The 15,644-nt window shown below is 42.9% G+C and overlaps 1 protein-coding gene across 1 annotated transcript; it reads left to right on the top strand.

Moving 5' to 3' along the window:
• Positions 1-102: 102 nt before the first annotated feature.
• LCT (lactase) lies at positions 103-15,593 on the top strand. The gene is made up of 17 exons (XM_079311681.1): positions 103-140; positions 1,071-1,150; positions 2,370-2,453; positions 3,119-3,221; positions 3,572-3,647; positions 4,366-5,053; positions 5,438-6,083; positions 7,245-8,804; positions 9,130-9,398; positions 9,543-9,833; positions 10,664-10,862; positions 11,449-11,651; positions 11,991-12,100; positions 12,361-12,495; positions 13,383-13,606; positions 14,489-14,725; positions 15,374-15,593. Exons 2-17 carry the CDS (start codon positions 1,097-1,099, stop codon positions 15,583-15,585), a joined length of 5,091 nt encoding a protein of 1,696 aa, XP_079167807.1. The 5' UTR covers positions 103-140; positions 1,071-1,096; the 3' UTR covers positions 15,586-15,593.
• Positions 15,594-15,644: the final 51 nt, after the last annotated feature.

The raw sequence follows: 15,644 nt of genomic DNA, 5'->3' as shown, positions 1-15,644 counted from the left end.
GGATGTGTGGCTCTCCTTCAGTGACCTGCCAGAGCTCCTTCAAAGCCTGCCCTACACTGAGCCCCGGGAACGAGTCCGGGCCGTGGCTGCTGCTCATGAAGGATTTTACACCGTGCTCCATGAGCAAGTCTCACCAGCAGGTAAGGAGAGCAGGGGTCTTCAATATGACTCATAAATATTTTGTGATAGCATTAAATGGCAACTGCTACATGCAGTCTCTGCACAGACATTTTTATGTGCCTCTTCATGATCCACAGAGGAAAGACTAAAACCTTTCTGAAATGTACCTGAAACCGTGAAAAAACAAGGCACAAGAAGTTTCCTATGTGATAATAACTGTGAGGAAGTCTGCAATGTCCTTCGTTTGCCTTTTGTCATTGCAGACACTGGGGTTTACAGTAATTAAATCCCAAACCTATCTGTACTGCAGCAATAAAATTTCATCTCTTCCATGATGTGTACCTGGGATTTTCCAAGCAGATATCACCTCGGGTCTGCCTTCTTTGGCCTTGGAATTTTTCTGTTCCAGACAGAATACTAGTACAGCTGGTTGAGTCACCATTTCCTTTCCCAAAATTTTAATTAGTTAATTAATTTTTAATTCTTGCATTTGTCAGGAAGAATTTTTAATTCTTGCATTTGTGCACTTTGTTGTACAGTTCACACTATCTGGTGATAGCACTTGAAAGTTGCCCATCTTCCCTCCAGCATCTTTTGTCCCTTCAAGTTCCTCCCACCCCAGCATCTCAAACATTCAGCATAGAATGGATTAAAAAAAAAAAATTTAGAACCATCACAAAGGCATGAAAATTACTAAATATGTTAATTATAATTATGCAGGGGGTGGAAGGGCATTTTATTGACAAAGGGCCTTTGAATGATGCCTTTGAATTTCTACCTTCTTCATCTCTCCATTGAAATCACAGTGGGTATTCTGAAATCGTTTGGAGCACTGTCTAGTGTTCCACAGCTTCAATAATTCAAAACTGGTTTTTAAAATGACTGCAGTAAACTGAAATTTTTATTTGTCCTTAATATGTTACTAACAGACTGCCTTTCTCATTCTCAAGGTGGAAAGCTGTCCATTGCTTTGGAAATGGGTAGTGTCTTAGACAGTGCTTCATCAGAGTTGCTTTCAGTTTCTCTTCAGGTAACACCTTAAGGAAGTATTTCCAAAATTATATAAATTTGCCTTGATTTAGCTAGGGTTTTATGTATGGGATCAAATAACCTGTTGCAAGTTAAAAAAATTTTAGCAGGTTAACCAGTTTGATAAGCTTAATTATTTGATTAGCCTGATTATGTGAAACTGCTGATTTAAAACTTGTTTCAGTGTCTTTTCTTGGCTGGTAGGTGCTGATTAAGCTACATGGAGACAAATTTACTCTCATAATTGGCAATGTTAGCAATATACTTGCTAAATGACAAAGTGTCACCAAAAAGTGTACCTGTTACCATTTTCTCTGCAGGTGTACTTAATGCACCACCAAATATACTGATACATTATCCTGATTTGCTGCTATTTAAAATATCTGCTGGTTATATCAAAACCCAGACTGAGCTGTGCTAAAAGTGATGTAGTTGCATAGGGATGGCACAACACAAGGAGAACACAATCTGTACAAAGGCAATGACATACTTTCTTAAAGATCCAGTTCCCTGTTTGTAGCTGCCCCCACCCAGAGGATGTTCATGTAGGTTACAGTGCACAAATAACAGTGCAGGGTTTTTTGCCCTATTTATAATCCTTCAAAACTTAGAAGCAAATCAAACAATGCTGTAGGTGTGACATTGCAAGGATTTAAGCAAGGTGAGGTTTTTAGGGAGAGCAAAGAAGTTGTTTTGAGATGAACTGACTAAACTAGAAGAAAACCTTGGACTGAAAAACAAACTGAAATGTTATCAGTTTTCTTCCAGCTTCATCAGCTGGTTTGACAAGAGAATGCAATATTTTCCCTTGAGGTTAATGACTTCTAGTGGGATAACAGTTGTGTTAATAGAATGATTAAAGATTTCTGAAGTGGACTTTCAACCAGGGTTTTGATAAGGCCTACCTGAATCACATAGTTATTAAAGGTTTCTCTGATAACTCATAAATTAAGAAAGTACCTGTAAATCATTAGTAGTAAATTCATATAATAGAATTTAATTTAGTTGTTTAAATTGTACTATGTTTAGATGCAAAACACATCTTCCCATACAGTATCCAGTTTGTGCTCTCTATACTGTCCATGGCTCCCATATAGCTGAATGGCTTCTTACAATATGTCTCTATCCAACCTTACACAGATTTATGTATTTTTAATGTAATATTTCCAAGAAAAACCCATTTTTCTCCAGCATGATTATTTTCCTTTCCTTGTTTCCAGGATTCAGTAGACTTTGTGTCTCTTAACCTTCGGTACCATAGTGGAAATGAAACAGATTTCTACAAGAAATTGAGTGAATTCCAGGTAAATTATGCACAGGGTTAAAATGATAGCTGCAAACAGCAGACCATAAATAGGAGCAGAATTTCATGTGCTGTGATGCATGTCCAAACAGTTCTGATTTTCTGTGAAAGCTCAGGCAGCAGCTACACTAGGAATCAGCTGCAAAGTGCTCATTTCCCTGTTGTTATTCTGACTTTAAAATTGTTATTGGAAAATGCTGATTCATCTTGGTCAATGCTTATTATTGATGCATTAACAACTGGACTGGCAGAATTCTTTTGTCTGGGACTGAAAATCTCTCTCACATGCTAAGTGTTTGATAAGCTGTTAGGCCAATACCTAAGTACTGAAAGATGTTAAACTGTAGCATGAGCTCTACAGCAGTGCTACCAGACTTCACATTGCTCATCAGCAGAGGCAGTGCTAAAAATGTTACTGAGGTTATTAAAGGGTTAGATCTCATGGCAGCACCAACATCAGTGAAGCTGTAGGCTGGTACCTATTATAACCTATATTAAACCTCTGGTAGGGAACTGCATTCTTAAAATTCCTAAGCAAAGAGTCATCTAGCATCTTGGTAGCAGGATAAGGAGCTGCCCATGTAAAATGCAAAAAATAACAAGAACATGGTTTTACTAGCTGGCTGATGCTTCTTTTTGTACTACTCCCCAATTTCTGCTTTGCAGAGTGTCTGGAAGGACAAAGACATCTTGGTCTCTAGCCTAAAGATCCTTGACTATGCTTCCATGGAAGGGTATCCTTTCACACCAGTAGCTGCCATTGTCAAAGGTGAGTGATATTTGAAGGAGAGTTTTTTCAGTTAAGATCTGCAGGATAACTTATAGAGGAAATTCAAAATCATCCAATGTAGGCTGCTTCTATTAGGTTAAATAGTTTTTCATTTTTTTAATAGGGTTCTTGGAAAATTAAGGATGGATGGTGAGTGTTGAGGGAGGTGAAGCAGGAAATGTCTCCTAAATCTTTTTGTCCTTTTCATCAGCATCAAATTGCAGAAGGGGAGGTTTAGGTTGGATATTGGGAAAAATTTCTTTCAAGATATAATTATTTGTTACCAGTAGGGTCGTGCAGTCCATGGCATCTGAGATTACATCCATCACTTACCATTTGTTTGTTTGCAGCTATTAATAAGGAAGAAGGACATATGATTGGGTGTGACATCAATGAGTTCTTGGACTACTTACCTCATGTTTTAAGGTACTATAAAAATACTGTAATACCATACAATACTATGATAAGGTACAGTAATAAAACAGTGTCCTCTAGAAACCTCTGTGCAGGGAGAGACAAGATATTTTAGTGGTAATGTCTGCTGTTAGTTGCTGAAAGGGTGCAAAGAGCTGCTTTTCTGCTGAGCCCAGTCTCTCACAGTTACTTGCTCTATCTGGCTACTAATCCTAATATGTAATCCTCTTCCACACTCTCATCCTTGGTTACCCAAATTGCACCTTCAAGCCAATTGTAACAAGTACATTTTTCAAGCCTTCTGCTTTTTTCAAGAGCAAAATGATTATAAATTAATCAAATAGAGGCTTTCCTATGGGAGAAGCCAATTGATCTTATGGAAATGTGAGAGATGTCACTGTGCAAGCAGAAGCTAAGGATTACAGTGCCAGGAAACTCATGAAGTAGTTGTAGCATGGAAATTGATGCTCACTGCAAGGATTTTGTTTGCACCTCTGACCTAACTAATGAATTATAAGACTATACATGCAAAGAGCTGTTCTGCAGTTACTGCCTTCCACCTTTATGTGTCAGCTGGGAGAGTAAGGGTTAGACTGATCAAATGTCAAAGGAACTGTATGTGGCTTATGTGACCTGAATGGGAAGTAAATTTCCTTTATACTCTGTTTGCAAGTTTTATGGCACTGGCACCCACCCTGGAGATTTTAACTTCTATTTATTGTATTTCCAGTGAAACAAATATTCTGCAGGAAAACCCAGATGCTGTTCTTGCCCCTCGGTCCTCCTATCAAGCAGTCCAGGAAATGTTTGCTGAGCAGTCTGAATTGGAGAGAGATTCTTTCCTGCAAGATGTTTTCCCAAGTGGGTTCCTCTGGGGCGTATCCACAGGTGCCTTTAACATTGAAGGAGCTTGGGCAGAGGATGGGAAAGGAGAGAACATCTGGGACCAGTTTGGGCATGGGGGCCAAGTCCACATGAACCAAACAGCAGACGTGGCATGTGACAGCTACTATAAAACCAGCTATGACATTTACCTGCTTAAGGGCCTCCGTCCCCAGCTGTACAAATTTTCTGTATCCTGGTCTAGAATTTTCCCTGTTGGCACCAACAAGACCATCAATTCCAAGGGTGTTGATTACTACAACCGCTTAATTGACCGCTTGTTGGACTCTAACATTGAGCCCATGGTGACTCTGTTCCACTGGGACCTGCCCCAGGCTCTGCAGGCTCTTGGTGGCTGGCAGAATGAAAGTATCATAGATGCTTTTGTGAGCTATGCAGACTTCTGCTTTTCCACATTTGGGGATCGAGTCAAGCTCTGGGTTACGTTCCATGAGCCCTGGGTTATCAGCTACGCTGGCTATGGCACCGGAGAGCATCCTCCAGGAATCACTGACCCAGGAGAAGCATCTTACAAGGTAGGGCCACAGGAATAATTGAGATCCTGCAGCTACTTTTGGGTTGTTTTCCATGATGGTTCTGTGCTTTAAAAATGTTCAAACCTAATGTGGCCTCTGAGACTACTATTTGGTTGCTGGATTTATGATACTTGTTAAAAATGGGTTAGTTAAAAGAGGCCAGGTGTTGTTAGTTCATTTTTCTATTCTGAAAACTGATGTGGGTGGATAGTCAGTTTCTTTTGCTTATTCCAAAACCTACTACACTCCTTGTCAATCATCATTTGTTTTGTCAAGGTCTTTTCTTTTGGATGGAGAGGACATTTTCACATGGGAATAAACCCAATGCTTAAGAGTTTTTGTGCAATGGAGTGTGACACATTTTCCTCTGCTTTCTGTTCCCAGGTTGCTCACACAATTCTCAAGGCTCATGCCAAGGTCTGGCACCTGTATAATGACAAATACCGTTCTCAGCAACAGGGAAAGGTGGGGCTGGTGCTGAACTCAGACTGGGCTGAACCCAAGACTCCATCCAGCTCCGAGGACGTGAGGGCATCTGAGAGGTACCTACAGTTCATGCTGGGCTGGTTTGCTCACCCCATATTTGTTAATGGTGATTACCCAGATATCCTGAAGGCTCAGATCCAGGAAGTGAACCAGCAGTGCCCCATGACAATTGCACAGCTGCCTGTGTTTACAGAGGAGGAGAAGACCTTGGTGAAAGGGACTGCAGATTTCTTTGGCCTTTCCCATTACACTTCCCGCCTGGTCAGTGCTGGGACTAACGGGACATGCACTCCAGGCTACGAGAGCATTGGGAATTTCTCCTTGCATGTAGATCCTTCCTGGCCACAGGCTGCCTCTTCTTGGATCCATGTGGTCCCTTGGGGATTAAGAAGGCTGCTGAACTTTGTATCCCAGGAATACACAGGGTCTAAGATCCCAATATACATAGCAGGGAATGGTGTGCCGACAGGAGACACCGGGGATCTTCTCAATGACACTCTGCGAGTGGATTATTTCCGCCAGTACATCAATGAGGCCCTGAAAGGTATGGAGAAATTAAATTATTTTATTTTTTTTAATCATGGCAAGTGGTTACTCTAGGCCTTCCATGGTGATTAACTTCAAAACATCACCAGTTGCACAGTGATATTGTGTAGTTGCCTGTGTGTAGGTAATGAATGTGACTTTATATACTTAAGCATATCTGATGTCCAGATACGGAATTCTCCGTTCTCTTTCGATATTGAAATGCATTTTTTTATATATGGATTTAATTTAGCCTGGATCCTAAGGTCAGTCCCTCTGTGAGAACACTGTTCATACACTCCAGTTCCCCTGGAGATGACTGGCCTGCAGGCTCTCACCTGTAGACCTCTCATAAATTGGGGCTGAACTTAATTTACTTTAACCAATTAATCAGATCTAATTGGCAGTAACCACTTCAGACTGGAAATATCGTCCTAAAATTTCTACCTCAAGCATTTTGAGAATGTTTAGGTTATGCTTGTAGAATGTTCAAGTTATGCTTGTGTCTTTGGCATATTAAATAAGTTGGTGATAAGTGTGTGTACAGCATTTGATCTGCTTGACCTAGATCTCAACATACTGCTAGAAGTGTTGAAAGAGCTACAGAAAACACAATTTAGTATTGCTGTTATGCCTCAGCAGAAGAGGATGGACTGCACATGGAAATGAACTTTTCTTGAATAAGAGAGATTTAGTGGTTTTTTTGTAACCAATGTGAGGAGGTATGCTGGACTTGCCTCTGGTATTGGGTACACTGTTCTGCTAAAAAAAAGCTCTCTCGTGTTCAGGGAATATAGGCAAGCACTAAATACCTGCAATGTTTCAGTTTATTTAGTGTTAAATCTAAAAGTGCACCATACACGTAAGTTGATGAAATCTGCTTGAAAACAAGAACACAGGGGAAGGGATACCAGTGGCACAAGTGTCCTGTTCTCAGATGCTTCTTGACTAATACTTCTTTTCTTACACATTTCTATCACTAAGCATTTCACTAGCTCCTATTACAGTGCTGACTGCTTTTCCTGACAGATACTCTTAATTGTTTGTGAAGTTTGTTTAGCCTTTAAAACCATTTATAAGTGGTTTGGCTTGCCACAAACATCCTTGGCTGTGGTGCTTCTGTTGTGTTCAGGAAGTGTCCAGGGGGGTGATTAACAATGTCTCATTGTTTCTGTGGCAGCGGTGAAACTGGACACCGTTGATGTCCGCTCCTACATTGCTCGATCCCTGCTTGATGGCTTTGAAGGCCCAGTGGGATACAGCCTAAAATTTGGGCTGCATTATGTGGACTTTGAAGATAGCAACAGACCAAGGACTCCCAAGGCATCTGCTTACTTCTATTCTGGTGTTATTGAAAAAAATGGTTTTCCATCCCAAACCTTGGGCAGATCTTCTGCACCAGTGGTGTTTGACCGACCTGTGCCATCAAAGCTGCCAAATTTACCAGCATCAGAAGTTCCCTCCAAGGCAAAGGTTGTTTGGCAGAAGTTTTCATCCCAGACTGCCTTTGAAAGAGACATGTATTTTTATGGGACATTCCCAGAGGATTTTACGTGGGGTGTGTCTTCCTCTTCCTACCAAATAGAGGGAGGTTGGGATGCTGATGGCAAAGGACCCAGCATTTGGGATAACTTCACCCATGTTCCAGGGAATGTAAACAATAATGATAATGGAGATATAGCTTGTGATAGCTACAACAGGGTGGAAGAAGATATTTACATGCTGAAAGCCTTAGGGGTAAAGAACTATCGTTTTTCTGTGTCCTGGCCTCGAATTTTCCCCAATGGAAGGAACAACTCAATCAACAGCCATGGAGTCGCATACTACAACCGTCTCATCGATGGACTGATTGCAAACAACATCACTCCAATTGTCACTCTCTACCACTGGGACCTGCCACAAACCCTCCAGGACATCGGTGGCTGGGAGAACGATGAGATAATTGACCTGTTTGACAGCTTTGCAGACTTCTGTTTCCAGACCTTTGGGGACAGGGTGAAGTTCTGGCTTACGCTCAATGAACCCAACATCATCTCCTGGTTGGGCTACGGCGAGGGGTTGTTCCCACCCAATGTCAAGGACCCTGGCTATGCTCCCTACAAGGTTGCCCACATCTTACTGAAAGCTCATGCCAGGGTCTACCACACCTACGATGACAAATACAGAGCGAGTCAGGGAGGGGTCATTGCCGTGTGCCTCTTCATTAGCTGGGCTGAGCCAAAGACACCAAGCGACCCCAGGGACATTGAAGCTGCTGACAGGTACCTGCAGTTTTTGGTGGGTTGGTTTGCACACCCCATTTACAAAAATGGGGACTACCCTGAGGTCATGAAGTGGAAGGTTGGGAACAGGAGTGAGCTCCAGAACCTGCCGTCATCGCGCCTGCCAGTTCTGACAGCGGAGGAGCAGGAATACATCCGGGGCACTGCTGATGTCTTCTGCTTCAACACATACTCCTCCAAAATTGTAAGCCATTCTACAACACGTCTGAGCCCCTTCTCTTATGATTATGACCAGGAAGTTTCAGTAACAGTTGACAGCTCCTGGCCTTCCTCAGTTCTCCCTGACCATCGGCCTGTGGCCTGGGGTATGAGGAGGCTACTGAACTGGATCAAAGAGGAATATGGAAACCCCCCAATATACATAATTGAGAATGGTGTGGGGGCAAAGACCGCATCGGATGTTGATGACAATGCCAGGATATTTTACTTCAAAACATACATCGATGAAGCTTTAAAAGGTACCAGAATTTGCTTTTGTTCTGTTGGTGTTGTGTGTCTCCTCTCTAGATTTCTGGTTACTTAACTCCTGTGAAAAATACTTTTTAAAAGTGATTCATATCAGTCTAAACTGATATGCCTAAACACAATATAAACATAGTGTTTATATACATGGCTGCACTTTTTTTTCCTTCAACTATGAAGATTCTCTCAATTATCTTAGTTGACCAGTGCTGCCTGTATGAAACTAGGAGCTTGTATGTGCTTGCATATGAATTCCTTAGAGTTCATTTAATGTGTGATTATGTCACTGATGCTCCTCCATATTTTTTTCTGGTCTTCCAGCTTACAAGGTAGATGGTGTTAATCTGAAAGGATACAACGCTTGGTCTCTGATGGATAACTTTGAATGGGTGGATGGTTATGAGCCAAGATTTGGATTGCACCAGATTGATTTTGACAACCCCAACAGGCCGAGAACTCCAAAGCGCTCTGCTGTGTACTATGCGGAAATCATCCGCAATAACGGCATCCCACTGCCCAAGGAAGATGAATTTTTATATGGAGAGTTTCCAGAGAACTTCTCATGGAGTGTAGCAACTGCAGCTTACCAGGTCAGGAAACTGAGATGTACTCCTGAAGTATCTGAGGACACTTAATTGATTGTGGCACCACAAAGAATAACAGGCTGAATTCTTTGCTAGGCCTAGACCTGAATTTGGGTTTGCTAATAATTCTTCCCCAATTTTCAATTACAGATTGAGGGAGGATGGAGAGCAGATGGGAAAGGACTTAGCATTTGGGATAAATATGCCCACACTCCCTTGAGAATTGGCAAAGATGCGACTGGAGATGTAGCTTGTGACAGCTACCACCGGATTGAGGAGGACGTGGAAATGCTGAAAAGTCTCAAGGTGTCTCACTATCGCTTTTCAATCTCCTGGTCCCGTGTGCTCCCAGATGGGACCACCAGATACATCAATGAAAAGGGACTGAACTACTATGAAAGGCTGATTGATGCCCTTCTGGCAGCCAACATTGTGCCTCAGGTAACTACACTCAGTACCTTTCAGGTAACTAAAAAATAGCAAACCCCAAATCTGATGCTCAGAGCAACGTGTGTGTTTCCATCAATATCCTCCTTTCACACAAAAATTGTTTCTCATGGTTTTTCATTTCATTTATGAAGAAACATAAGCATTGTATATTGCATAAGCAAATGAACCTGTAATGTAGGGATATGTTGAAATTACTACCTGGAATTACTACCACAGTGGACTTATTGTTGGCTGTTTCCAATTGCCTTCTTGTCCCTTTACCTTGGAAATAGCTTCCACAGGGACCTGTGCAGGGATCTTTCAGACACTGTGGTGAGACTGATGTGTTTCCCAGGATATTCCTTCTTGCCTTTCTTAGAGATGGATGTAACTTTATTCTTTTCCTGAGAGTCAGGAAGCTCCACTGGTCAGTGTTATTTGTCACGTAAAAGGGACAGTGACCTCACCCCTGCATCAATTAGCTCTTTCAGCACTGTTGAGTGACTCTGAGCTGTCCTCATACCCCTGTACCAGCCCAGACAGATGTTCTAGTGGATTGTAGTTCACCTGAGAGTCAGAGCAGGTGCAGCAGTTCTTCACTGATGAGTTCTTGCTGTCACAAGGTGGTTTTTGGTAAAAGTTTCATTTTCACCATTAGGCAGCCCCTAAAGAAACTGGCAAAAATGTATTTTATGGAGTGCATGAGTGATCGCTGCAACATCAAACTATGTTGGGAACAGGTAACTGCAGATCAAAGCACAGTTTATTTGTGGTCATAAATGAATCTGAATTTCTGTGAGAGTGACTGGTTGAGTCCTTTGTTCTCCTGTCTTTTCCCACAGGTAACTCTCTATCACTGGGACCTCCCACAGGCGCTGCAGGACATTGGTGGGTGGGAGAACGATACTATAGTTCAGAGGTTTAAGGAATATGCTGAGGTCCTTTTCCAGAGGCTGGGGGATAAAGTGAAATTTTGGATTACCCTCAATGAACCCTACAACACTGCCTATCTTGGCTATGGCACTGGCACAGCTGCTCCAGGTAATACTGCTGGGCATAACCTCAGAGCCCTCATGGCACTGTCAGCACAGTTGTTCTATGTTGCAGCAGAGTAGTTCCTTGGGGCTTTCAAAGGTGGAACATGGAAAATGATATGGATAGATGGGGTTTGGGTTGCTGTGGTGTGGTGAACAACTCCTTCTTTTACTCTGTCACCTCCAAGTCTGGATTACGCTTGCTATCTGCTGCAGACATTATTTCCAGAGCAGCTCCAGGGACTGTGGAGAAGAGTTAGGGCTGAGGGAAGACCCAGCTCAGCAGCAGGGTAGAAGAGAAGAGGGGATGTGAGCTGACCTGAAAGCTTTGGCAATCTTTCTGCTTTCCAAACTGGCAGCAGCCAGTGGCTAGGGCTGGCAGTCCATGTCCCAGTCCAGAGAGAGAAGGGGCAGTGCAGGGTCCTGCTCACACAGCCTTCCCATGGCAGCTGCTCCTTCAGCTGCCTCTGCCTAGTGCACATTCATTCCTTTACCAGGGGCAGTTCTGGGTGCCCAGGGATGGTGTTATCCTGGGGAGCAGCTCTGAGGGCTGGGCAGTGCTCTCCAGTGCCCGTGCTGTCCTGTCCCTGCAGGTGTCTCGGTCCGGCCGGGGCGCGCTCCCTACGTGGTGGGACACAACCTGATCAAGGCCCACGCGGAGGCCTGGCACCTCTACAACGAGACCTACAGGGCCAAGCAGGGGGGGCTCATCTCCATCACCATCAACTCTGACTGGGCAGAGCCACGCAACCCACACAGCCAGGAGGACATTGAAGCTGCCAGACGATTCATGCAGGTACAGAAACCCCTGGGCACAGCTCTCCCTGCTGCTCCAGGAGACACCCCTCTTCTGGGTGCTGGGCATGCCCAGAGCCCAGGTGAGCATCTCACTGAAATAAAATGGTGAGGCACAGGCATTGTTGCAAGGAAATGATCCCCCTCTTATGGGGGCTGATCAAGAATGCAACAGAAATGAGACAAGATATGGTTGCAGTAACTAAAACTTATTAAATTTACTGCTGTTTTATGGGCATCCCTACCTGTTATAAATTCACCTATAAAGCAGCACATGACAGAGGAATGGCTAAATCCCGTGTTTTGATATATGATTTATCCTCTCTTATTCCTGGTTTAGTTTTTCCTAGGTTGGTTTGCTCACCCCATTTTCAAAAATGGTGATTATAGTGAAGTGATGAAAAGAAGGATTCAGGAACGAAGCCTGGCTCAGGGCCTGAGCGAGTCCCGGTAAGAGCCCAGGCACACGCCTGCTTTTGTTTCACTGGCTGTGCTGAAACATACTTTTCTTACAGTAATGATACATTTCAATGATTCTATTCTAATGTTACTGTAAAAAAACCTTATTGTATCCTCACAGAAAAATTCTAGTGTACATTTTCAGAGAATCACAGTATAGTTTGTTTTGGAAGGGACCTTAAAGATCACTTAGTTTCATTAGCATTACCCATGGAGTATGTGCAAAGTGTATTCTCTGTTTTCTCTTGCAGACTTCCAGAATTTACTGAAAGTGAAAAACAAAGAATTAAAGGCACATATGACTACTTTGGTCTAAATCATTATACCACAGTTTTAACATACAACATGAACTATCCTAAGAGTGTTAAGTCATATGACTCTGATAGGTAAGAGATGAATGTAAATTATTGATCAAGTAAAATCTGCACACCTGGAGCTTGGGTTAACTGACAAGTGTAAATTTATAGCAAAAAAAAAGCTGTGAGATAGGTATTTTAAGCTGTTATAAACCAATACTAGGGATAATATAACCAAGCAGTACCTGAGGCACTGTTATTTCACAAAAGTCCAACAATAGCCTTTTTCTTAGACACATGAGGTGATAAACAGTATTTGTCATACTTCCTGCCTCCAATCCACAGTTTAAACTGTGATGTGTTATCCTGGTTTATGGATACTAATCTATTTGCTCTTAAAGAGATTTAGGTCCCTGACTGCATTGGATAAATGTAAGTTCAAAGTCTAAATAGCTAATTCACTTCATGGTTAAGTATAGATTAAGTCAAGATTTTTTTATTTAGATGCTAATTTGATTCCTCTGCTTCAAAAAATAAACAATAGGAGCTTATTAGTTTTTGTAATGAGAATTCAGGTACTGGTGGGACCACACGTGGGGGTGAAATTGTCTCCTTTCCAGAATGTTTCCACAGGGAATAGATGAAATTATTGTAACTTTCCTTTGCTGCTACATCCCAGTCCCTTATAGTTTAAACCCTTAGGACAGTGGGCTCATTACATTCCTGCATGTAATGGAAAGGGCAGTTTTGTGTGCTCAAGCACACATTATGCCTTGAAAAGTAGAAATGGTGTTACAGTATATAAAGATTTGGAACCAACATCCCATTGTCAGCCACAGCTGATTTACACAGATTGTTGTTGGAAAGCAAAGCATGAGGAGTGTTTTTCAGACCTGTGAGCACCAGCAGCACCTCAGCCCTGGTGAAAGAGGTGCAGGGCACATGGGACTGGCCCTGAACATTGTCCTTCTCCACAGGGGTGTGGCCACAGTGACCGACCGCAGCTGGCTGGGCTCTGGCTCCCTCTGGCTGAAGGTGACACCCTTTGGATTCAGGAAGATCCTCAGGTGGATAAAGGAAGAGTACAACAACCCTCCCATTTATGTGACTGAAAATGGGGTCTCAGAAAGGGGAGCCTTTGAATTCAATGACACTTGGAGAATGCATTACTATCGGAGCTACATTAATGAGGCACTGAAAGGTAAGAGTGATTATTGACATCTGGTCATCCAAACCTCTAGAGAGCAGCAATGGCTTTGCCACAAGACTGATGTGTATGAAGCAAGTTGTAAAGACCTGAAAGACTACTGCCATCATACTTGCAAGTTACACAGCTACATGGCTTACTGAATCCACTTCCAAGAGCTTTTGGGTTTACCAAAAACTGCCCATGGATAGTCACAAATGTGCCAGGAAAGATGATCTAAAAGAAGAACAAACCCTGGGTTTAGTGGGGTAGCCTGCAGGTTCCTTGATTTGCTGCACCTGGTGAGAGGAGGTGCTACTACCTGATAAACTCTTAAACTCCTTCTAGTCTCACTACTGCTGTGTCTAAAAACTGCATCTTTTTTAAAAACAACAGTAAAAACCCAACCCACAAACCAGTTTCAGTTACAGTGGTGGTCAAACAATTTCAGGAAAGGGCTTTTTCAGTTTGCTTTTATGGTGTACTGGGAACAGCCAGGTGTTCAGGCATTTGCTGCCTTATAGCAAGCAGCAAGGCCCCACAAACACTTGTTTAGGCAATGGTTGATTTTAATGGAGTTTCTTCTCTATTCCTAACCCTTTGCTTCTTGCACATAAGCTTTGATTTTTAGAGAAGAGAAAAGGAGTGTCCAGTCCTGGGCACTGAGTGAACTACCCTGGCTGCTTGTTGGCTGTAACTTGGCACCTGAGCTACCTCAAACCAGCTGAGCCAAGTCAACACAGGGGAGAGGTGGGGATGGGGAGAACAAAACCTATGAGGCCCAAGTGGCAATAACCTCACTGTGTGTCATGTGTGGATGCTCTGGAGCACCTTCCTGCCCTGGCTGGCTGAGGGGTGACCCCTGAGCTGTTCTCTCTCCTCTGCTCCTGCCTGCAGCCAACGTGCTCGACCGTGTTGACTTACGTGGCTACACTGCATGGACACTGATGGACAACCTCGAGTGGGCAGTGGGTTATGAGGAAAAGTTTGGGCTCTACCATGTGAATTTCTCAGACCCTGCCTTGCCACGGCGCCCCAGGGCCTCAGCCAAATATTACTCACAGATCATAAAATGCAATGGCTTTCCAGACCCAGCAACAGGCCCACATCCCTGTCTGGAACAGGAGCCAGAAGGTAAGTGATGCAGGAGAAATGGTGCTCCTGTATTTGCATCTAATCCTAATCCCAAAAGAGTTCCATAATCTGAGGTTTTTAGATACACCACCATTTTCTGCTGTAATTTTTTAAAGACTCCAGTCAATGTCACTTCCCTATGCAACACCAGACTAAACCTTGTGCAAGAGCACCTCAACATGTGCCTGTCTTAAAAATGTAACAAAAGTTATTCCATTAGACTTTTCTCCAGCAGAACTGCCCAAGATGTTTTCCAAACCACACACATTCAATATTCCCACAAGATTGTTTAGAAAAAAATTTTGAATACTTTATACAAATCTGTATTTTAGGTAAGGCTTTGGAAACACCGATTCTTTTGTCACTTGTGTCTTCTCAACTGTAGAAGTACAATGAAAAGCAACCAGTGCTAGTGTGGGGGTTTGGGAGTGAGAATACTCACCTGTACTATCAGGAATTGCACTATCAGTCTCAGCTGTGCCTTTACTCTGAGCTAGAATTGCACTGATCCTCAGAATTGCAGATCCTGCAAGAGCATTGGACAGCACAGTTAAAAGCCTGGTGGAGGCAGGAAGCAGCAGTGCCCACAGCTGCATGGAAGTTCCCCCAGGCTCTGCATTAACACTTTCTCATTGTTTTCCCATCCAGTGACACCAACAGACCCCACTCCAGGAGCAGCTGACAGCGTGAACTTTTTGGGATTGGATTTGACATCCCAAAGTGCAGAAATAGCACTCTATGTGCTTTTTGCTCTTTCTGCAGTTGGAGCACTGGGCTTGGCTCTTTTTGCATATAAATATGGAAAACTGTCCAAAAGGTCCCATAAACAATCACACATAGAACTTAGTAGTAAAATGTAGTATTTCTGCATCATAAAATGTTTGTTTGGTTTTTCTTTAAAAAAAAGTCTATACCACCA

Source organism: Erithacus rubecula, assembly GCF_903797595.1.
Source record: "Erithacus rubecula genome assembly, chromosome: 8".
Taxonomy (NCBI): domain Eukaryota; kingdom Metazoa; phylum Chordata; class Aves; order Passeriformes; family Muscicapidae; genus Erithacus; species Erithacus rubecula.
This window is presented reverse-complemented; position numbering and strand designations above follow the sequence as displayed.